General features: G+C 40.1%; 1 protein-coding gene across 7 annotated transcripts in view; it reads left to right on the top strand.

The window, feature by feature from the left end:
* ABCC4 (ATP binding cassette subfamily C member 4) overlaps nucleotides 1-22833 on the top strand; it is a 199697-nt gene extending 176864 nt beyond the window's left edge. For 4 of the 7 annotated variants that reach the window (XM_043504664.1, XM_038420547.2, XM_043504669.1 and 1 more), the window contains 2 exons: nucleotides 10472-10606; nucleotides 19968-22833. In XM_043504664.1, the coding sequence (XP_043360599.1) occupies nucleotides 10472-10606; nucleotides 19968-20072 (240 nt within the window). In that variant the 3' untranslated portion in view covers nucleotides 20073-22833. Of the gene's footprint in view, nucleotides 1-149; nucleotides 598-10471; nucleotides 10607-19967 lie in introns of those variants that run through there. The other 3 variants (XM_043504667.1, XM_043504665.1, XM_043504666.1) reach the window with 2 other exon arrangements.
* The last annotated feature ends 823 nt before the right edge of the window (nucleotides 22834-23656 follow it).

The raw sequence follows: 23656 nt of genomic DNA, 5'->3' as shown, positions 1-23656 counted from the left end.
GATCAGCGCCAAATTTGAGCTGCCTTTAACAGTGGAGTAGTTGTACCAAATCTCAGGAAGGGTGTGGGGAACATTTATATTACATGTGGAGAGTAAAACCTTTGAAAATTATTCCTGAACTACATTTGCAGTCGTCTTTGTATCCTCAGGTCACAACTGTGTACCAGGGAGGATGAGATCTACAAAACGATTCTTATGAGAAATGTGTATAAGTTTCTGAACTGGCTAGGCAAATCATGATGAGGAGGAAAAGGCTTAAAACTTAAATCTGAGTTTATTCAAACTGGGACACAAGCTTCTGAATTCTTTCCCACAAAACTATGCATTATCTAAAATCTTGGATAAAATATATTTTTTATAATTATGATGCAATTAAAAGTGTGTCCTAAGTACTCCTCTCTTGCCAGCATTTTGTTGAAGATCAGCTTGATGTGTCCTCTGAGGATAATACTGTTTAAAGTATTTTTCCCTAGTAGGATTTTGAACTTTATAATAATTTTGTTCTCCCTAAATCCAAATTAATTCAGATATATTCCCCTGGAGAAAATTTGATTGAATTAGTTTCCTCTTTAATAGGAAATAAAAACATTTATGGTCACTCTTGAATGTCCATTTTTCCCTATGGCTATACAGTGAATATTATTCATTTTTTAATAACTGAAATACACCCTCGTAATCTGTTTTTCTCAGAATATTTTATAACTGTAGTGATTCTATTTGTTTGGCTGCTTTCATTGTTGAAAGTTAGAAAATAATATATACAAAGTTTTAAAAAACAGTTTACCTTTTGTCTCTCTGGATAGCCAGTTACACAATATTTATTACACCACTTTCAAAGGCTGTATGCTTTACCTTAATCTGTTGCTTGTGATACATTATCTTGATGAGGTAATGCAGAGAACACAGGTCATGTAAGAAGAAAAGTATTATTCACTTTCAAAATTAGTATTTATATAGAGTATGGTGAATGTATGTCATTTGAATTCAACAAGTCCTGCATAACTCAGTAATGTGGGACAGATACAGGGATATACAAAGAAACATAAATAGTGCACATTTATGGCTTTGTCATTTACGTTTCGATGCATAAGTGAATCTTGTTTTATATAGTATGTACTTTCTTTGTTTTCAGAGTCTTTTAAAACTGCTTTTCTCTTTGCCAAAAAGACCTTTAGATTTAACGTAACTTTTTTTTATCCTGTATTTTATACTTTGGCTTATATTTTTCTGCATTTGTTAAGTGAGCTGCAAAAGTTAGCATGAATACAGAGCGAGCAACCAAAATGTGCTCAATGTCCAAAATAATCAGTCTGTGAGGGGAGTTCAGTACATAATAAATTTAAACTAATCTTAAGCAAAAAGTAATGTTCCTGAAGTCTGCTGGCCAGTTCTCTTTGCTGTGGACACTCAGAATGCATCATTCTTTGAGATCACAGAGAGTGAAAATATCTACTGTTGCACAGATTGGGTCCAGGTTAATATATAAAAATGAAATTATAAAAAATAATCCTTAAAATTATCCTTAAAATCCTAAAAATTGCACCATTAAGGGGAGAAAACATACTATTGCAATAGATACCAGAGAAAAAATAGCCAACAAACTTATGGCATAAAAAAAATCTTTATAAAAAAGTAGCTCAGAAATATTTTTGTGGCAAAAGCAAATAGCCCCCAGAGGCTGGCTAGAGAGGCCGTGGGGAGGATATATTTTTGTATGGATAACACTGCACTTCCAAATTTGCTTTTGCAAGTCACTGTAAAATTGCTGCTTTCCTCTAATTTTGTTAAATCCTTTCTCACTCTTTTCTCTGTTGATCTCTCTCTCTTTGTCAAACTAAACTTTAGTAGTGCTTTCTATCCAATCCATTTCTATCTATTCCCTTTTGGTAACTCTCACACTAAGTTGTGTGTGATGGGGCGGATGACAGCTATTCATCCCCAGAAGACTCCACAACTCAGATAAAACATTCGGTGGTTCAGAAATGGCTAGGGAGTTCCATTCAAGAACCAAGAGACACATTTACACATTTTTAAAGTAAAACTGTATGGCCAATGCTGCCTAAATACAAATGGCATTCTGGGCAGAAATAAAGTATAATCACATGCACTTCGCATATTAAGATGGATCGATATCTTCCATTAACTTTAAAGATGAACTTTCATATAGTCCTATGGGTGATCACCAAGATCCTAAACTCATACTCATGTGAATAGCCCCATGAAAGTAAATGACAAGATTAGACATAAGGGTCTGACTTTCCTCAGCTTTGCCCCAGTGTAGTCATGTAAAAAGTGGGTAAAAAATGCTGCCAAATCAAAATGGTTGCTTTTTACACTCACTTTGCACAGGTATAAATAAATGATACACAAGGGACAAGGCAATAGAGAATCAGGCCCTAATCTATATACCACTACTTTGGGTTTATAAAGCATTTTTATCCAAAGATCTCAAAGAACTTTACAAGCAGTTCATAATCATTACAACATCCCTGTGAGACTATGTCAGAGTTCCCTCCCCACTCTGAACTCTAGGTTACAGATGTGGGGACCCGCATGAAAGACCCCCTAAGCTTATTTCTACCAGCTTAAGGTAAAACTTCTCCAAGGCACAAACTCTTTACTGTTGGAGGGTACGCTGCCACCACCAGGTGATTTAACAATCAGGGAAAGGACCATTTGGAGATCCTATTCCCCCAAAATATCCCCCTAAGCCCTTACACCCCCTTTCCTGGGGAGGCTTGAGAATAATGTCCTAACCAATTGGTTACAAAGTGATCACAGACCCAAAGCCTTGGGTCTTAGGGCCATAGAGAAATCAGTCAGGCTCTTAAAAGAAACAGAACTTTATTAGAAAGAAAAAAGGTAAAAGAAGCACTTCCGTAAAATTAGAAGGGAAGCTAATCTCACAGGGCAATCAGATTTAAAACACAGAGGATTTCCCTCTGGGCAAAAACTTTAAAATTACAAAAAGAAAACCAGGAATACACCTTCCCCTCAGCACAGAGAAAATCACAAGCCAAAACTAAAGTAAACTAATGTCACGGCAAACCTGGTGGCTGAACTTTGACTTTGTCCTCACCCATAACAATTTCACATTTGGGGACAATGTATACCTTCAAATCAGCGGCACTGTGATGGGTACCCGCATGGCCCCACAGTATGCCAACATTTTTATGGCTGACTTAGAACAACGCTTCCTCAGCTCTCGTCCCCTAATGCCCCTACTCTACTTGCGCTACATTGATGACATCTTCATCATCTGGACCCATGGGAGGGGAGGCCCTTTAGGAATTCCACCAGGAACTTCAGCCTGGACCAGTCCACATAAGAGATCCACTTTCTGGACCCTATGGTGCTAATAAGCGATGGTCACATAAATACCACCTTATACCGGAAACCTACTGACGGCTATTCCTACCTACATGCCTCCAGCTTTCATCCAGGACACACCACACGATCCATTGTCTACGGCCAAGCTCTACGATACAACCGCATTTGCTCCAATCCCTCAGACAGAGACAAACACCTACAAGATCTCTATCAAGCATTCTTACAACTACAATACCCACCTGCTGAAGTGAAGAAATGGATTGACAGAGCCAGAAGAGTGCCCAGAAGTCACCTACTACAGGACTGGCCCAACAAAGAAAATAACAGAACGCCACTAGCTGTCACCTTCAGCTCCCAACTTAAACCTCTCCAACGCATCATCAAGGATCTATAACCTGTCCTGAAGGACGACCCATCGCTCTCACAGATCTTGGGAGACAGGCCAGTCCTTGCTTACAGACAACCCCCCAACCTGAAGCAAATACCAGCAACCACACACCAGACAACAGAACCACTAACCCAGGAACCTATCCTTGCAACAAATCCCGTTGACAACTGTGTCCACATATCTATTCAGAGGACACCATCAGAGGGCCTAATCACATCAGCAACACTATCAGAGGCTCAATCACCTGCACATCTACCAATGTGATATATGCCATCATGTGCCAGCAATGCCCCTCTGCCATGTACATTGGTCAAACTGTACAGTTTCTATGTAAAAGAATCAATGGACACAAATGAGACATCAAGAATTATAACATTCAAAAACCAGTCGGAGAACACTTCAATCCCTTTGGTCACTCAATTACAGACCTAAAAGTGGCAATTCTTCAACAAAAAAACAGACTCCAAGGAGAGACTGCTGAATTGGAATTAATTTGCAAACTGGATACAATTAACTTAGGCATGAATAAAGACTGGGAGTGGATGGGTCATTACACAAAGTAAAACTATTTCCCCATATTCACCCTCCCTCCCACACTGTTCCTCAGACGTTCTTGTCAATTGCTGGAAATGGCCCACCTTGATTATCACTCCAAAGGTCCCCTTCCCCCCTCCCCGCTCTCCTGCTGATAATAGCTCACCTTACCTGATCACTCTTGTTACAGTGTGTATGGTAACACACATTGTTTCATGTTCTCTGTGTATATAAATCTCCTTACTGTATTTTCCACTGAATGCATCCGACAAAGTGAGCTGTAGTTCAAGAAAGCTTATGCTCAGATAAATTTGTTAGTCTCTAAGGTGCAACAAGTACTCCTTTTGTTTTTGCTAGTACTTACTAATTCTAATGGAGCTGGATTGCTTGCTTTCTTGATCTCTCTCCGGCAAGCACACAGAACACACAGACAAAAGCCTTCCCCCTCCCCGCCACCCTAGATTTGAAAGTATCTTGTCCCCTTATTGGTCATTTTGGTCAGGTGCCAGCCAGGTACTGCACCGTCTGCACCGCCAGCCTACCACTTGCTCTCCCTCCCTCCCTCCGTGAAAGTAACAGCTGACAATGGTTTCGCGCCTTTTTCTGTGTGGGCGCTATATTGCTGTCAGCATCGTCATCCACCCGCCGCTTCCGCTGCCACTCTGCTCTCCTGCAGACGCCATACCCCGGCAAGCATGGAGCCCGCTCAGATCACCGTGGCAGTTATGAGCATTGTAAACACCATGCACATTATCCAGCAGTATATGCAGAACCAGAACCTGCAAAAGTAGGCGAGGAGGCAACGGCAGTGCAGTGAGGAGGACATGGACACCTTCATAACATGTGGGAATGGTTTCAAACAGCAGCGCAATTTAAAAGGAGGGGCTTGGTTTTCGAGTTAACATGCAGCACAAACCCAACTAGCCCCCCCCCACACACACACACACACACTCCCAATTCTCTGGGATGATCATTTCACCCCTGCCCCCACCATGTGGGGACAGCGGGGAAGATTTCTGTTCAGCCACAGGCACACAGCCCAGCAGGAACGGGCAACCCCATACACACCCAATTCTCTGGGATGATCGCTTCATGCTTCCTGCCACTGTGTGGATAACAATGGGGAATATTTCTTTTTAGCCAGAGGTACACAGCCCAGCAGGAACGGCCACCTCTGAATGTCCCCTTAATAAAATTACCCTATTTCAACAAGGGGACCATGAGGAGTGACCATCCAGGAGAGCTTTATTGAGATGTCCCTGGAGGATTTCTGCTCCATCCCCAGACACGTTAACGGACTTTTCCAGTAGCTGTACTGGCCGCAAATGCATCCCAAGTCTTCGGGGCAAATTAATCATTAAACATGCTTGCTTTTAAACCATGTATTATATTTACAAAGGTACACTCACCAGAGGTCCCTTCTCAGCCTGGCAGGTCCGGGAGCCCGCCTTGGGTGGGTTGGGAGGGTACTGGCTCCAGGTCCAGGGTGAGAAACAGTTCCTGGCTCTCGGGGAAAACGGTTTCTCCACTTGCTTGCTGTGCGCTATCTTCAACCTCCTCCTCATCATCTTCCTCGTCCCCAAAATGCGCATCCCTGTTGCGTGATAATCCATTGACGGAGTCAAAGCACAGGGGTGGGATAGTCCTGGCTGTACCCCCAAGAATGACATGCAGCTCATCATAGAAACGGTATGTTTGGGGCTCTGACCCTGAACAGCTATTTGCCTCTCTGGTTTTTTGGTAGGCTTGCCTGAGCTCCTCAAGTTTCACACGGCACTGCTGCAGGTTCCTGTTATAGCCTCTGTCCTTCATGCCCTTGGAGATTTTTTTCAAATGTTTAGGCATTTCATCTTTTGGAACGGAGTTCTGATAGCACGGATTCGTCTTCCCATACAGCGATCAGATCCCGTACCTCCGGTTTGGTCCGTGCTGGAGCTCTTTTGTGATTCTGGGACTCCATCATGGTCACCTCTGCTGATGAGATCTGCACTCACCTGCAGCTTGCCACGCTGGCCAAACAGGAAATGAAATTCAAAAGTTTGCGGGCCTTTTTCCTGTCTACCTGGCCAATGCATCTGAGTTGAGAGCGCTGTCCAGAGCGGTCACAATGGAGCACTCTGGGATAGCTCCCGGAGGCCAATACCGTCGAATTGTGACCACACTACCCCAAATTCGACCCGGCACGTTGATTTCAGCGCTAATCCCCTCGGGGGAGGAGTACAGAAATCGATTTTAAGAGCCCTTTAATTCGAAAAAAATGGCTTCGTCGTGTGGAGGGGTTCAGGGTTAAATGGATCTAATGTGCTAAATTCGACCTAAACTCGTAGTGTAGACCAGGGCATTGGAAATAGCTTCATTTTATCTACATAGTTCTTCACATGAGAGAGAGAGAGAAAGTGTCCTATATTTAGAGAACATGCTTTGTCTTTGATTTCATAAGGAGAGGTTACATAATAAAGTGCTATACTTTAAAAAAAAATTGCACATTCAAGGCACCTAACTTGGAATGCCATAGGTCATCTTTATTATTATGTTTGTACTGTATATATGGTAGATTCAGTTATCCTTAAATGCTTAAGAAAGCTGCATTTAACTATGATTTACTGTAGTAAATAAAAGATTGCAGTGAAAATTACATTTGTAATTTCTCCTTAAATATTTAAATTAATAATGATGGGTGTAAGAATATTGCAATATCTGCATGTATAATTAATACCTGCCCAGGTGACATACTTTGAACATTTATTATAGAGAAAGAGTGATTTATTTGCTGTGTAATATAACTTGAGCGTGCAAAAGTTTTCCATTAATACTTTGTACATCCATGCACACAACAGTACTGTATATATATTGTCCTCTAGAGGAATTCATTGCATATACTTTGTATTTTTCTTTACTATAGAAGCGTTTTTAAATGGAAAAAAGTCTATGGCTACTTCTCTGCAAACTCTTTTTGTAATAATTGCTCCATATGATCTTGATTATCATATGTTCAAATATAATGTATCATATTATACTTCTAAATGTGTAATAACTGGTACATTACTGGTACATTATTGGTATAACCACGATTTGAGGACTTCAATAGCTCAGACATAGGTAAGAGGTTTTTCGCAGGAGTGGGTGTGTGAGATTCTGTGGCCTGTGTTGTGTAGGAGGTCAGACTAGATGATCATAATGGTCCCTTCTGACCTTAACATCTGTGAATCTATTATAATTTAACTGGTAGCTTAGAGCTGGGAGTTTGAATTTCCCAATGCTAGGTCCAGATGTTTAAAACACATTAGCAGAAAGCATCAACAATGCCTAATTCTTACATAGGACTGCCACATGGATCAGTCCATTGGTCCAATTAGTCCTGTATTCTGTCACTGACAGTCAGCAGTACTAGCAGCTTTAGAGAAAACTATGAGAAACCCAACAGTTCTGGAATTACCTATTTCATGGGCAGTTTCCTCGTAACCCCTAAGAGTAAGAGTTTGACTTACAATCTGAAATATGAGAGTTTATATTGCTTCCTACCTTTTTTTAGTATTTACTATTATAATTCTGTATATTCTTGTTATCCATATAAACATCCAATCCATTCTTGAATCCTCCTAACCTCTTGGCCTCAATGATATCTTGTCACAATGAGCGCTATAGGCAGGTTAGGCATTTTATGAAGCAGTTTCCTCTTCCTCATTTTGAATTTGCCACGATTCAATTTCATTGAGTGTCCGCTGGTCTTGTGTTATGAGACAGGGAGAACAGGTCTTTGAGCTACCTTCTCCATGCTACTTACTATTTTGAATACTTTTATCATGTTCCCTCTTATTCATCTCTTCTTTAAAGTAAATAATCCCAACTTCTTTAACATCTCTCTGTATGAGTTTTTGTCTCTCTAATCATTCTCATCATCTGTCCCTGGCTTTCTGCTTTATCCTTTTTGAAAGCTGAGTAGAATATTCCAGGTGAGTGCATATCATTGATTTATATAATAGAAAAATATTTTCTATATTATTTTCTATTCAATTCCCTTCTGTATCCTAACATTTTGTTTGCTATCTTGACTGCTACTAAACTTAGAATGTAGTTTGTACACCATGATATCCAAGTCTTTTTCCGGAGTCATATTGTTAATTTAGAATCCAGTAGAGTATATGAGTTGTTAAAAGAAAAGGAGGACTTGTGGCACCTTAGAGACTAATAAATTTGTTTGAGCATCAGCTTTCATGAGCTACAGCTCACTTCATCGGATGCATGAGTCATTAAGTGTTCCCTTCAATATGCATTACTTTGTATTTGTCAGAATTTATTTTCATCTGCCATTGTGGTGCTCATTCATTTAGTTTGGTTAGGGTCCTTTGAAGTTATTGACAGTCTTCTCTGGTCTTGACTTACCTGAATAATTTTGTATCATCTGCAAGTTTTGACACCTCACTACTCACCTCTTTTCCACACAACAAATAGATATATTAAACATCAGTCTTTGTATGGACTTCGTTGTATCCTGCTTTTGCCATGTTAAAAATTGACCATTTATTTCTACTCTTTGTTTTCTATCTCTTAGTGTATTCCTTCCTGAGCAATAAACATTTTGTCTCTACCATGCATACTTAGTTCCTTTGGTAGCCTTTTGAAAGTCCAAATAAATTGTCAACCAGTTCTCCTTTATCTAATGTGTTACTGATGCATTTTAGAATAGTTTGCAGATGACACTAAACTGGGAGGAGAGATAGATACACTGGAGGGTAGGGATAGGATACAGAGGGCCCTAGACAAATTAGAGGATTGGGCCAAAAGAAATCTGATGAGGTTCAACAAGGACAAGTGCAGAGTCCTGCACTTAGGACAGAAGGGACTGAATGGCTAGGCAGCAGTTCTGCAGAAAAGGACCTAGGGGTTACAGTGGACGAGAAGCTGGATATGAATCAACAGTGTACCGTTGTTGCCAAGAAGGCCAATAGCATTTTGGGATGTATAAGTAGGGGCATTGCCAGCAGATCGAGGGACATGATTGTTCCCCTCTATTTGACATTGGTGAGGCCTCATCTGGAGTACTGTGCATAGTTTTGGGACACACTACAAGAAGGATGTGGAAAAATTGGAAAACATCCAGTGGAGGGCAACAAAAATGATTAGGGGACTGGAACACATGACTTACGAGGAGAGGCTGAGGGAACTGGGATTGTTTAGTCTGCAGAAGAGAAGAATGAGGGGGGGATTTGATAGCTGCTTTCAACTACCTGAAAGGGGGTTCCAAAGAGGATGGATCTAGACTGTTCTCAGTGGTAGCAGATGACGGAACGAGGAGTAATGGTCTCAAGTTGCAGTGGGGCAGGTTTAGGTTGGATATTAGGGAAAACTTTTTCACTAGGAGGGTGGTGAAACACTGAAATGCATTACCTAGGGAGGTGGTGGAATCTCCTTCCTTAGAAGTTTTTAAGGTCAGGCTTGGCAAAGCCCTGGCTGGGATGATTTAGTTGGGGATTGGTCCTGCTTTGATCAGGGGGCTGGACTAGATGACCTCCTGAGGTCCCTTCCAACCCTGATATTCTATGATTCTATGAATTCTAATAAATTTGTGAGGCATAATTTTCCTTTGCAAAAGCCAAGGTGGTTAGATCCTAATTTATCATGATTTACTAAGTGCTTTATAATTCTATTTTTAATTATCATTTTGATCAAATTACCAAGGAAAGTAGTAAGACTTCACAGTCTGTAATTCCCAAGATCACCCAGTCAGTATCTTTTAAATATATATATGTACAATATTTGCTACCTTCTAGTTCTTTAGCAGAGTGGCTGATTGTAACGAGAGCCTGCACATTTTTCCTAGTAGCTCACTGACTTTACTCTTAATTTTTTTCAAAATTCTTGAGTGTGTACTGTTGGCCTAATGACTTATTGCTTTTTAATTTATGAATTTGTTCTAGCACTACCTCTTTTGACACCTCTATCTCTGATAGTACCTCATCTTTATTACGAGTAAAGTATAGAGTCAGGGTAGGTATCTTCCCAACATACTCCCGGGTCTAGAAACAGAAAATATACCATGCGCCCATTAAAAGGATATTAGAATATCCAACCTTCAATCCATATAATGCATTTTAACATGAAATCAAAGAATACAGTCTAAAAAAACCCACCTACCAGTCCTACTATTGTAGTGAATTACCTATAATATGTTGTTTCAGAATTTCATGCGTTAATAGGTGTGTTGCTGCTCATTAACAGGTTTTAGATGCAGGAAGACTGAAAGAATATAATGAGCCGTACATTTTGCTACAAGAAAAAGAGAGCCTGTTCTACAAGATGGTGCAACAAGTGGGAAAGGCTGAAGCTGCTGCTCTGATTGAAACAGCAAAACAGGTAGTTTTAAAAGAAGTTGTAATTAAGTTTGTCTCTATAGTCTTATTTTTCACATGTTAGCATATTCAGTATTAGAGCAGGTCCCATCCACTCCTGTAGTTAATGGTCTATCAGCTTTTCAATTCTAAACCCTTATATTCAGTGCTTTATTACTGGGATATAAAATAATATACATCCAGAGTTCAAAATGATATATATCCTGAGTTGAAAGATTATGCTTGAGATTGTTTGCATCTATATGTGTTTGCACATATATGCATGTATAAATAATATAGTATGTGGTATAGATATACATCACTCACAAAAAAATGAACCTGAAAGAATGTTAAGGTTGTGAAGTCAAGCACTCAGAAGTTAGAAAATGACAAAGGTTGCTCATGCTACCTAAATTTGGTTCCCTTATGACACAACTGTTAATTGTATGATCACATATTATCTTTTCCTTGCTCAGTGCACAAGATGAATGGTGCTCATTGAATGAGTGGGTATTCAATATTTTGCTTTCTCTTCATTGTTCATTGTATGGTCCCAGGCCTTATTTATTGCACACTATTGAAACCATCTCTGAATAAAGAATTATTAATTTCCTCATGAGCTTTTTTATTACTCTTAACATTACAACATCTGAGTGTTTCACAAACATTAACTGATTTATTTCCACAACACCCTTCTGAGATGAGGGGGTAGTATTATCCCTACTATACAGATGGGGAGCTGAGACACAGAGACATTAAGATCAAGTGTGTACTAATTTGGGGTGCCCAATTTGATACACCTGTGTCCTGATTTTTAGATAATTTAACATTTTATAGCACTTTTTGTTCTGAATACAGTTCCCACTGATTTCTGTTGTAGCTGTGAATGTTTAGCCTGACTACAAATCAAACTCCAGTTCTCTCAAGTTTGGTTTAAGTGATTTGCTCAGCATCACATAGGACAGGGATGGGCAAACTTTTTGACCCAAGGGCCACATCTGGGTATGGAAATAGTATAGCAGGCCATAAATGCTCACAAAATTGGGGATTGGGGTGTGGGAGGGGGTGAGGGCTTTGGCTGGGGGTGGGGGCTCTGGGCTGGGGCCAGAAATGAGGAGTTCAGGGTGCAGGAGGAGGCTCCAGTCTGGAGCAGGAGATTGGGGTGCAGGGGGAGGGGGCTACAGTTCCAGCTGGGGGGTGCGGGCTCTGGGTGGGGCTGGGGATGAGGGGTTGGGATTGCAGGATGGTGCTCCAGGCTGGGACCAAGGGGTTTGGATGGTGGGAGGGGGATCGGGGCTGGGGCAGAGGGTCAGGGGTGCAGGCTCCGGGTGGCACTTACCTCAAGCAGCTTCTGCAAGCAGTGGCATGTCCCACTCTGGCTTTCTACACAGAGAGGTGGCCAGGCAGCTCTGCGCACTACCCCATCCACAGGTTCCACCCCTGAAGCTCCCATTGGCCATGGTTCCTGGCCAATAGGAGCTGCAGAGGCAGCGTGTGGGGCGGGGGCAGTGTGCAGAGCCCCCTGGCTGCCCTATGTGTAGGAACTGGGCACAGGGGGCACATATGCCACTGCTTCCAGGAGCCACGCGGAGCCATGCACGGAGCAGGGCAAGCCCATGACTCCGCTCCCTGGCCGGAGCACCAGAGAGGGGAAAGCCCTGGACCGTGCTCCCCAGTGGGAGCTTGAGGGCCAGATTAAAACGTCTGATGGGCCGGATGTGGCTCCTGGGCCATAGTTTGCCCACCCCTGACATAGGATCTCTGTGGTAGAGGCAGGGATAGGATCCCATTCACCAGATTGGTAGTCAACTGTCTTAACCATGACCCTCTCCTCTTTTTCTGCAATACCTGCCTCATTCATTATACACCTTCCAACTTCTGCAACAAAGAAGGCAGAAGTCGTCAGACAACTGCCTCCTTCAGTACACAGCCCTGCTTTATTCTCAGAACAGGCCCATCTTGTGCACTGAATGATGCAGAGGTCCTATGAACAAACAATAGGTGATTATCTAAAGGGCGTACTATAATGCATATGACCAAGGGAGAGAATTAAGATTGCACAGGCAATTTTGTGGTATTTCCTAATTTCTTACTGCTTGATTTTGCAATCTTAAAAGTAAGGTAGTTTTTTGTATGCAACTGCCTGGATTTTTAAAAAAGCAACCTGAAAAACCAAATACCATCACATGGAATTGTATGGTCTCCTACATAGTGGTTCAACTGTTCCAGAATCATAGAAGATTGGGTTGGAAGAGACCTCAGGAGGTCATCTAGTCCAACCCCCTGCTCAATCTGAATCTTTAGATCTACCACTCAGACCTCTGCTATTTGAGCTAAAGGAGTAGCCGATCTCAGTAGTAGGTTGTCATCTGTGTGGGCCAGCCACTGGAAGTAAATGTAATACAAATTTTGCCAGTTGGTTATACAGCTATTTGCTGAATAGAGAGGAATATTGATTCTGGAATCCTGGTTTCTATTCTAGATTCTGAGGGGACTTTAGTGGCTACAGACACTTCTACCCCTGACCACTCCAGCCTATCTTTGTCCCAGTCCCCCACCCCTTCAGCTCCACATCCCAGTATTCTCTCTTGTCCTTTATCACAGTCTCTTTGTTATGATCTCCAGGCTGCCTATCTGTCCTGGCTTCTGACCTGTGCTAAATGACTTCAGTAGAGCTGAACCTCCTTCCTTCTCTCCTGTCCTTTCCATTACCCCCCAAATGTGTGTCAGTGAAGAAAGGAGTTTTCAGTTTGCTTCAGTGGCTCAACTCAACAGTTGCTTCATTCTTATCAAGGCAACCCGGCTTGCCAAACTATGCTACTGGCTTTCCCTGTTCCCTGACAGCAAACTGAACTTCAGCTCCAGCTCCCTTGGATCTTGCTGCCTGGTTTGATAGAACAGTATGAAGAGCATGCATTACAATCCAATTTGTGAGGAAGGCTGGAGAACACTGGGCAGGCAGCATGGCCGAGATTCAGGAAACAAAATGGCCGGTGCCTGGCTGCAGCAAAGTGGAGAATTGCCTAGTAAAAATAGGTAATTCTTTGACATCTTGGAAAAATGGAGCGATGGCATTGAAGAGGCCACAGATTTCAATGGATGGGATACATCATGCCCCTAAGGTTATTGTTTCCAGCTTTCTGTAGATGCAGGAAGAGACCACTGCATAAGTTCACAGTTTCAGGGTTTTCTTCACAGCAGTGATGTCTAGAACAATTTTTTTAATTTTTACCAAAAGAAAGGGGAGATTTGATTGGAATACAATTTAGCAGCAAGGGGTGTATTCTGCAGCAAATTCTACAGCTGCAGCGTACAGGAGGCCTTATTTATAATTATGCGTACTAATAAACAGGTTTATTGAATGGCAAAAGCAAGGCAGATCTTACATTATAACTCTCCTATGTAGCACCAGTTTCAGAACTCTGGAAACAATTCTTTCTTCATGATCCCAGCCAGAATGTATTCCTGAGTGTGCTTTGTTTCCCAAGATGTTGCATGGTGACTCATATTTTGATATATTATTAGAGAGAAGGGTTCATTGTATTCTGTATGGTAATTATATAGAAAACAAACAATTAAATTTGATATCTCTGGAATTTATAGAAATTATGTTTAAAGGAACCAAACATAGAAGTTCTAAATCAGTGTTCGTCTACAAAGCTAAAACCAGCTTAATGGGAAATTAGGGTTCAATCCTGCAAGGAATGAACAGGCTAGAGCCAAGGCTCTGAAATGGTCATCTGCAGAGAGTTTAACCACATGGTGATGTCTCCTTTTGTTTCCAGTTGCAAAACTGCATTCAAGGACAGCTCAAAATATGTAATAGAATTGCCTGATAGTACTTGTCTATGTAATCACCTGCTGTTGACACAGGAGTGTTACATGATTGCATACAGGAGGGGAAGAGATCCATGAACCAATCTCTCTTAGAATGTGGTTCATGCTGTGAAACAGTTTGATAACTACTGGGCTAGAGGGTAGATGCAAGCTTAAGTATCTGCTAAAGGAGCAGAGCACAATACTTGTCAGCTCCTCATCCAAAATATGGAGTAAAGGGAAGCTCAGCAACTGCTCAAAACTACAGATTATGGCACAGTTGTGGAAGTAGCAGGAAGCTTAACTTGTGGATTCCTTTATTAGTATCTCCTGTGCTTCTTGCACACTAACACAGGATGTGTTGAAGAGCTGATCTTAATGGCTTCTCTTGCTGTTGCGATGTTTGTTGTGTTCTCATATGTTCGTACTGTGGTTCCTAAGGTAGTCTTATACCCAAAACCAGCTGCACCTTAAATAATGGTAAAAATTGTATTGTCAAATAAGCATATGGTTTGAAAGACATTACAATGGTTTACCTTACCAAAATGGTTCAGCATGTGGCTTTGTTGGTTGCTAAGCATTTCTGAGTTTAGCATTGACCTTGTTTGAATCTTGCAGCAGAGCATACTCTGGCAACAAGTTTCTGCACATTACAGTAAGTTTTATGGAGTAGTAGGGCAGCTGTGCATCTAAATTGAAAGCATGGAATGCATACTTTAGCATCAGGGCCAAGATTTTCATAACTCAGTGATGGAGTGTCTTTAATTTTGACTGTCCATCTTGAGACAACTTAAAAAGAGCCTAATTTTCCAAAAGTGCCCCTCTTAGGTGTTTCAGGTTAGATATCCAAAGGATGCAGGCACTTAAGTTTAGTAAAAAGAAAAGGAGTACTTGTGGCACCTTAGAGACTAACAAATTTATTTGAGCATAAGCTTTCATGAGCTACACTTTACTTCATCAGATGCATTCAGTGAAAAATACAGTGGGGAGATATAGACACAGAGAACATGAAACAATGGGTGTTACCATACACACTAACGAGTGATCACTTAAGGTGAGCTATTATCAGCAGGAGAGTGGGCGGGGGGGAGGGGAAAGAACCTTTTGTAGTGATAATCAAGGTGGGCCATTTCCAGCAGTTGACAAGAACATGTGAGGAACAGTGGGGGGTGGGGAATAAACATGGGGAAATAGTTTTACTTTGTGTAATGACCCATCCACTCCCAGTCTTTATTCAAGCCTAAGTTAGTTGTATCCAGTTTGCAAATTAATTCCAATTCAGCAGTCTCTCCTTGGAGTCTGTTTTTTTGTTGAAGAATTGCCACTTTTAGGTCTGTAATTGAGTGACCAAAGGGATTGAAGTGTTCTCCGACTGGTTTTTGAATGTTACAATTTTTGATGTCTGATTTGTGTCCATTGATTCTTTTACATAGAGACTGTCCAGTTTGACCAATGTACATGGCAGAGGGGCATTGCTGGCACATATCACATTGGTAGATGTGCAGGTGAATGAGCCTCCCATAGTGTTGCTGATGCAATTAGGCCTTCTGATGGTGTCCTCTGAATAGATATGTGGACACAGTTGGCAATGGGCTTTGTTGCAAGGATAGGTTCCTCGGTTAGTGGTTGTTGTGTGGTGTGTGGTTGCTGGTGAGTATTTGCTTCAGGTTGGGGGGCTGTCTGTAAGCAAGGACTGGCCTGTCTCCCAAGATCTGTGAGAGTGATGGGTCGTCCTTCAGGATAGGTTGTAGATCCTTGATGATGTGTTGGAGGTTTTAGTTGGGCCTGAAGGGGATGGCTAGTGGCGTTCTGTTATTTTCTTTGTTGGGCCTGTCCTGTAGTAGGTGACTTCTGGCTCTGTCAGTCTGTTTCTTCATTTCAGCAGGTGGGTATTGTAGTTGTAAGAATGCTTGATAGAGATCTTGTAGGTGTTTGTCTCTGTCTGAGGGGTTGTATCGTAGAGCTTGGCTGTAGATAATGGATCGTGGTGTGGTCTGGATGAAAGCTGGAGGCATCTAGGTAGGAATAGCGGTCAGTAGGTTTCCGGAATAGGGTGGTGTTTATGTGACAATCACCTATTAGCACCATAATGTCCAGGAAGTGGATCTCTTGTGTGGACAGGTCCAGGCTGAGGTTGATGGTTGGATGGAAATTGTTGAAATCATGGTGGAATTCCTCAAGAGCTTCTTTTCCATGGGTCCAGATGATGAAGATGTCATCAATGTAGCACAAGTAGAGTAGGGGCATTAGGGGACGAGAGCTGAAGAAGCGTTGTTCTAAGTCAGCCATAAAAATGTGGGGCCATGCGGGTACCCATTACAGTGCCGCTGATTTGAAGGTATACATTGTCCCCAAATGTGAAATAGTTGTGGGTGAGGACAAAGTCACAAAGTTCAGCCACCAGGTTTGCCATGACATTATCAGGAATACTGTTCCTGATAGCTTGTAGTCCATCTTTGTGTGGAATGTTGGTGTAGAGGGCTTCTACTTCCATAGTGGCTGGGATGGTGTTTTCAGGAAGATCAGTAATGGACTGTAGTTTCCTCAGGAAGTCAGTGGTGTCTCAAAGATAGCTGGGAGTGCTGATAGCATAGGGCCTGAGGAGGGAGTCTACATAGCCAGACAGTCCTGCTGTCAGGATGCCAATGCCTGAGACGATGGGGCATCCAGGATTTCCAGGTTTATGGATCTTGGGTAGCAGATCGAATACCCCAAGTTGGGGTTCCAGGGGTGTGTGTGTGGATTTGTTCTTCTGCTCAAGAAACTCCCTGAGAAAGCACATGATGTCATTTCTTTTGATAACCCTCAGTGGATCAGAGGGTAATGACTCCAACGAGAGACTGCTGAATTGGAATTAATTTGCAAACTGGATACAATTAACTTAGGCTTGAATAAAGACTGGGAGTGGATGGGTCATTTTACAAAATAAAACTATTTTCCCATGTTTATTCCCCACCCCCACCTTTCCTCAGACGTTCTTGTCAACTGCTGGAAACGGCCCACCTTGATTATCACTACAAAAGGTTTTCCTCCCCCCACTCTTCTGCTGGTAATAGCTCACCTTAAGTGATCGGTCTTGTTAGTGTGTATGGTAACACTCTTTGTTTCATGTTCTCTATGTATATAAATCTCCCCACTGTATTTTCCACTAATGCATCTGATGAAGTGAGTTGTAGCTCACGAAAGCTTATGCTCAAATAAATTTGTTAGTCTCCAAGGTGCCACAAGTCCTCCTTTTCTTTTTGTGAATACAGACTAACACGGCTGCTGCTCTGAAACCTGTCAAGTTTAGTAGTTGCTTTTGAAAATCTTGCATTAGCTTCTAACACCTCCCTCCCCCAATTCTGCCCATTTCAGCCACTTAGCATTCCTTATTATTTTTCTGCAAATGTAAAAGGTAGCAACCCTGGCTTAGTATGATGCAGCTCAAAGTCCATCCTGCTGAGCATGCTCAGAATTGCTTATGAGTCTGAATGCTGTTTGACACTGCTCAGCCACCTCAAAGCCTCTCTGCAAGATTGAGCCCTAAGTGAACATTGTTGTTATCCATGTTCAATTTAAAAAGGAGCTGTTAGGAGATAATCATAAGAAAAAGAGAAATAATTGTTAGACAGAACAACATGTTCATGAGTTTAGCTTATTTTACCCCACTGCTGCACACTCAACAATGATTTATTCAGATAAACAAAATTTACCATTTGGATTCCAATCCTGATGTGAAGGAAAGCTTTGCTCTTGACTTCAGTGGCACCAGGAGTGGGCAGCTACTGTATTAACTGCCTTTGGATATATTGATAAAAGATTTTTGCTTACAAATATATATTTAAATATCAGCTAATGTGCATGCACAGTCGTTACTCTATAGACTTTTAATGCCATTACTGTCCTGTTAATGTTAGTGGAAGACCTGCCTTATGTGAGGCTCTATGCACCTTCCACACTTGAACTGTGGGCATTCCGCATCTTGCGATATCAGGCCCCGGGGAAGGATTCCCGTACATGTACAGTGAGATAGTTGAAAAAACTACTGCCATTTCATTGTGTCCCCAGTAATGTGCTGAGGTTTTCTATTACCTTTTCTTAAGAAAATTCTTGTCAAAAGCTACAGTAAAAATGTTAAAATTGTCTTAAATCAGTAAAAAAATGGAAGTGCATTACCAAGGCTTCAACCTCCAATATGTAGATTGCTTTTCCTCTAGTGCACCCTATTATGGCTGGTTACTGGAGAATGCTTGACTTCCAGTCTTTTTGTTGATTCAAATCATAACCTTAATATTCTTTGAAAATTGTACAAATATACTGCATTAGTGTGTGTGTGTGTGTGTGTGTGTGTGTGTGTACACAAAGGGAGACATTCAAAGATATAGGAGGTTTTGTATAATATAGCTATTACTTTTTTATATCATATGTCCTATACATTTATTCAGATATGAAAAGAACACAATTATCAGGCAAAGCTAACTTTGTTGACAGCGTTCCCAAAATATAAATAGGAGAAATGTTTCCCAAGCCATATTCAGGACAGCGTGAATATGAGACCTAACTTGTGACGCATGTCAGCCTCAGAAAGATAGGTATTTTCGGTTTTTAAAAGACTCAAACAAAACTTTTCACATTCTTCTTTGAAATTACATTTGAAGTCCTTTTTCACCCAAACACATTTTCAGATAAGAGCACAAGTCTTGACATTATTTCATTTTGTTATGCGCATCTGTCGAGGAACAGAGATATGATACAGCTACTAAAAACTGATGATTGTGGAACAGTGAAACTTGACAGCATTTCATTTCCTTTATGTTCTGATTATACATTTATCAGGAAACCTGCATCTCTTCTAGTTCAGCTAGAAATTGGTAGAATTCAAGAACTCAAAGGCTTGGCAAAGAACTGTCCTATTATTTGGTATCATCTTACATTTTAGAGAAGTTGCTTGGTTGAGTCATTGTTAAGGCTTTTGCTTCTCCTTTCATTATTGTGGTACACTATCCAGAGTTCACATTTCTATAGGCCCTATAACTGCCCTGCAGCACAAATTAAACGCTGGGATATTTCATACATATACTGAAGTTTCAATGGTTGTCAATCATAGTTTGTAAAATATAAGGATTTCAACCTGATATTAACATCCAGATCCATTGTGTTCATTTTGTGTGTGAAAATGAGAAACCCTTGTGTGGACTCTAGATTTCCCAGCCTCTTTGTCACCCTGTTTTTAATTTATCTCCATGTTTTGAGCCAGTAAAATAATTTTACTTATCTGTTTAATGCAAAGTGATAATATATCTATTGATCTGAATTATCAGAACGTGAATGGATCTACAGGTCATGTGAGGATTCAGTTACACTTTATTCTGATGAGAGAAAGATCTGAGTGTAATTTTACTAATTCCTCAGTGAATAAGGAGCTATGTCTTGAATTTTGTTAAACTAAAGTTCCTGTTCAGTTTCCTGATGGAAATTAATTTCTGTGCTTACAGTGCATTAATCTGGAGAACTGTCTTTTGAAACTAAAAAAATGTTCAACAGTGATGGGTAAAATTAATCAGTGTATGTATGTTTTCTTTTTCTAGGTCTATTTCAGTAAAAATTACCCAGAAGTTATTCAGAATGGTCAAGTCACAGATTCTTCAGAAGATGCTGCCTCAGGATTAATCATTTATGAAACTGCACTGTGATCCAGCATAGACATGATTGCTTTGTGTAGAATGCAAACCTGAAACCATCTAAACTTGATGACTGACCGTGTTTAGAGGGGAGCTTTTTGCACTAGACAACAATCATATTTAATGTTAAGAAAAATGTTTCATCTATCTTTCTTTAATTTCAGTGCAATACATTTATCATTTCCATCTAAATAAATTTCCATTACTAAAGGAATTAGGCAGACCTAGGACGTTTTTTTTTTTAAATTAGATTGTGGAGACTTCCATATTTAAATCACAGGTGCAAGGCATCTAACAATTCTGGGGTGCAGTTTTAGAGATTATTAGAAAACCTAGAGTTTCTCTGTTTTCCCATTTGGAAAGCATGTAAAATCAATTTGTTTAGTGTCACTTTAAAATGACAACTTTGTCTTACTGCAATTTTGATAACATAACACCATTTTCTAATGCAATACTTTATATAAGCCATCTTTTTAAAGCAGTTTTACAAACTGGCAGAAACAAGAACTAAACCAACCAAAAATACATTTTTATAGAAATAAGTGAATAGTTATAAATATTAATTTTTAAATTAAAATATAATACAGGTATGGTGTGTAGAAATTAATGTAAAATTTTCAGTTTTCTTTTGCTGAGATCCAAATGCTGAAAATCAGAATCAATCTACTGTATTTTAGAAGAAAATGGTCACATTTTGCTTATTTTGCACTGTCCCAATATTTAAATAATTGAATATACATTCCTCTTTTTATCCAGGTAATCAAAGAAAATTAAAATAACTAGAGGAAATACTTATTGAAAGACTTATCAGTAAACACCATGTAGCAGAAAGTTATCTTCTGCAAAACACATTGTTAAAATATATACATTATTTGCATTTATTGTGCCTTAATACAATTCAAGCCAAATCTCCCCCTTCAGGGCACACAGCAAATTCATTAAATATACTTTATTTTACTGTTTTAAATTAATGCATTTAAAAATTTTGCATCAGGAATTCTGTTTAATTGAACCTTTGTGAAGTTGCCATTTCAGCTCTCCTGGGTAGAAAAGTATCACTTGTAATTTTGAATAGCCCAACTGATATTGAGAAGAATTTAAGGAAAGATTTGTATTCTGTGTTCATAAGTTAGGTCCTGATCCAGTAAAGAACTTAAACATGTAGCACTATTCACATGCTTAAAAAAAACAAAAAAAACACGCAAGTGCTTTGCTGCATCCAGTTCTTTGTTTTTGGTTGAGATATTTACAATTTGAGGTTCAGTGCAGTCTAAGGTTATTCACCTTAGATTTTAAAAGGTGTTTTCCATTTCGTTGACTGAAGAGCAGCAAATAAAGAAAAATGGAACAGAAAGTTGCGATTTTTAAAATCCTGTAGAACATAAATTGTTATATTATATGATAGATATTTTCCCAGTGAAGGAAGTGACTAAATTAAGGGACATTCAAACTGTTAATCTTATTTCAAGCATCAATACCAGCAAAAATCTGATTTAAATACAAAATTCTGGTCTGTCCACAAGTTAATTATGGTCACACCCTTTGCCACAGAAGAAAGGCTGAGTAGAAGGGCTTTCCCTATGCAGAAACCCAGTCCAATACTTGCAAGGCTGAAGAACAGAGTCTTCACTCCCAACCTGCAGTAGCTTTCATGCAACAGCGTTTGCTGAAGGAGAAGAGGAGATTGCGGATGAGTCCTGCCAGCCATCCCTCCACACCCACTTATGCCAAGATTAAAAATAGAGACCAGCTGCTACAGAACTCTGCTCTGTGACATTCAAAGCGTTGTGGCATCCCTGTATGTGGGTTCTTTGTGGAATGGGCCACCTGCACAGCAGAAACAATCCATTTCCGCTGTATTTGGTTCTCATTTGCCCATCTACACAGGTGTGGCATCTGGCTTCTATTAACACTTTTATTATCATGAAGTTCCAAAATTAACTACTGCTTGGGCAGATTCTGACACCCTTTTTCTTGATGAGTAGCACCTTACTCCACAATTACTCCCATTAAATTCAACAGGATGACATTTGATATGGTGCTATTTAACATAAGGGTCTCACATTTGTGTCCTTTTATTGGGCTGAGTCTAATCTCACCTAACCCTGTTTTACAGTGTTGCAATTCTGTGACCTTGCATGGATGCATGTCTTTGGTTTACAAGAAGATAAGAGGAGAATCATGCGTACTGTGTGAGATATGCTGGAGTTTTTAAACATACTACAAAAGTGCAGGCATCTGGCCATATTGTACTGTGAATCTATGCCCATAATTTCCATCAATATTCAGGGAGAATCATGTGCATGGATCAAGGGTATAATGTGGCTCTAGACCATTTCAGCCTAAAATACTTCTATGGTATATTTGAGAGAAGAATCCAAAGTTTTTGGCTTCTGCAGGCTCACTGGCATGAAAGCTAGACAGATCTTGCTGTATCAGACCCTCAACTAGAATACTTTACTTACCAGAATTAGATACTTTAGCTTTTTGAATGCTCACAAAAATGCTTGTCATCTAGGAGAATGCTGATTATGCTGTATGACATGTTTTGACTGGACAATACCAGCTATTTGTCTCAAATGTCAAGGTCATAGAAATCAAAATGAAAACCTGTGTAAGTTGTTGAACAGGCCAACTGGTACTGGTGTGTTCATGTTCTAGTAACTTCTCTCAATGGCATTAAATCCATATAGTACTCTTTTAAAAAATAGTTACAGGTTAAATAATACAGGTTAGATTTAACCAATAAATCATTGTTCCGTTTTTTTCTTAACATCTGTTGCTGTTTTGTTTTAAAAATTATGTAACATTGGCTGATCCATTTATTTTAGATGAGTAAAAATGTGTCAGTGCACCTTATTGTTAGCAATCAAATTTATGACTTAGTGTTTAAGTAAAGTGTGGGAGGGAATTGGGCTTCCATTTGCTGGGTCTCTTGACTGTTAAATGTACATAGTTCTGTTCCAGGTAAGCCTTTTACATATCTATTTCAGGTAGAATTCAAACTGTTCTCACATCTACATTTGAAAATATTCTTAATTTACCTACAAGCAACAAAGCTGGGTTGTTCTGATCTACATTCCTTAATTGGAATCTCTTAGAAATGAATTCTATCTTCTGATTTATTGAAGCCCTTTAAAACAATTTCTTCACCATCAGCTGCCTTAAAATTCTCTAGAATCTTAATTCTACTATAGACTATTTAAAATACAACAATTTCTGAAAGTCACCAGTGCATATGTGTTTGTTGGGAAAGAGACTAAGAGCAGCCCCTGGTTCTGATCTAAATAATTGTAATTTAGACAAATGACAGTCATGGCGTATATGATATCTGTTTGTACAAAATAGACAAATTGTGAAAGAACAAACACCATCAGGAGAAGATTGAACAGAATTCTTTTAAATAGTGTTTTATCTCTGGGCCTTGTGGCAACATTCTGTTGAATTCCCTGCACCAAGGTCTCACTCTTAGGGTGGATCTAGGCTAAATTGTGGCAACACCAGCATGCCCAGTCCTTGAAAGAGGCCATCACTTTCTTTGATCGGGATCAGTTTATCTGGTTGTCTTGAGTGATTGACTGATTCCAGTAAACTTT

The sequence above is a fragment of the Dermochelys coriacea genome, chromosome 1 (assembly GCF_009764565.3).
Source record: "Dermochelys coriacea isolate rDerCor1 chromosome 1, rDerCor1.pri.v4, whole genome shotgun sequence".
Classification (NCBI taxonomy): domain Eukaryota; kingdom Metazoa; phylum Chordata; order Testudines; family Dermochelyidae; genus Dermochelys; species Dermochelys coriacea.
Note: the sequence above shows the minus strand (reverse complement) of the source record. Positions and strands in the feature narration are given on the sequence as shown.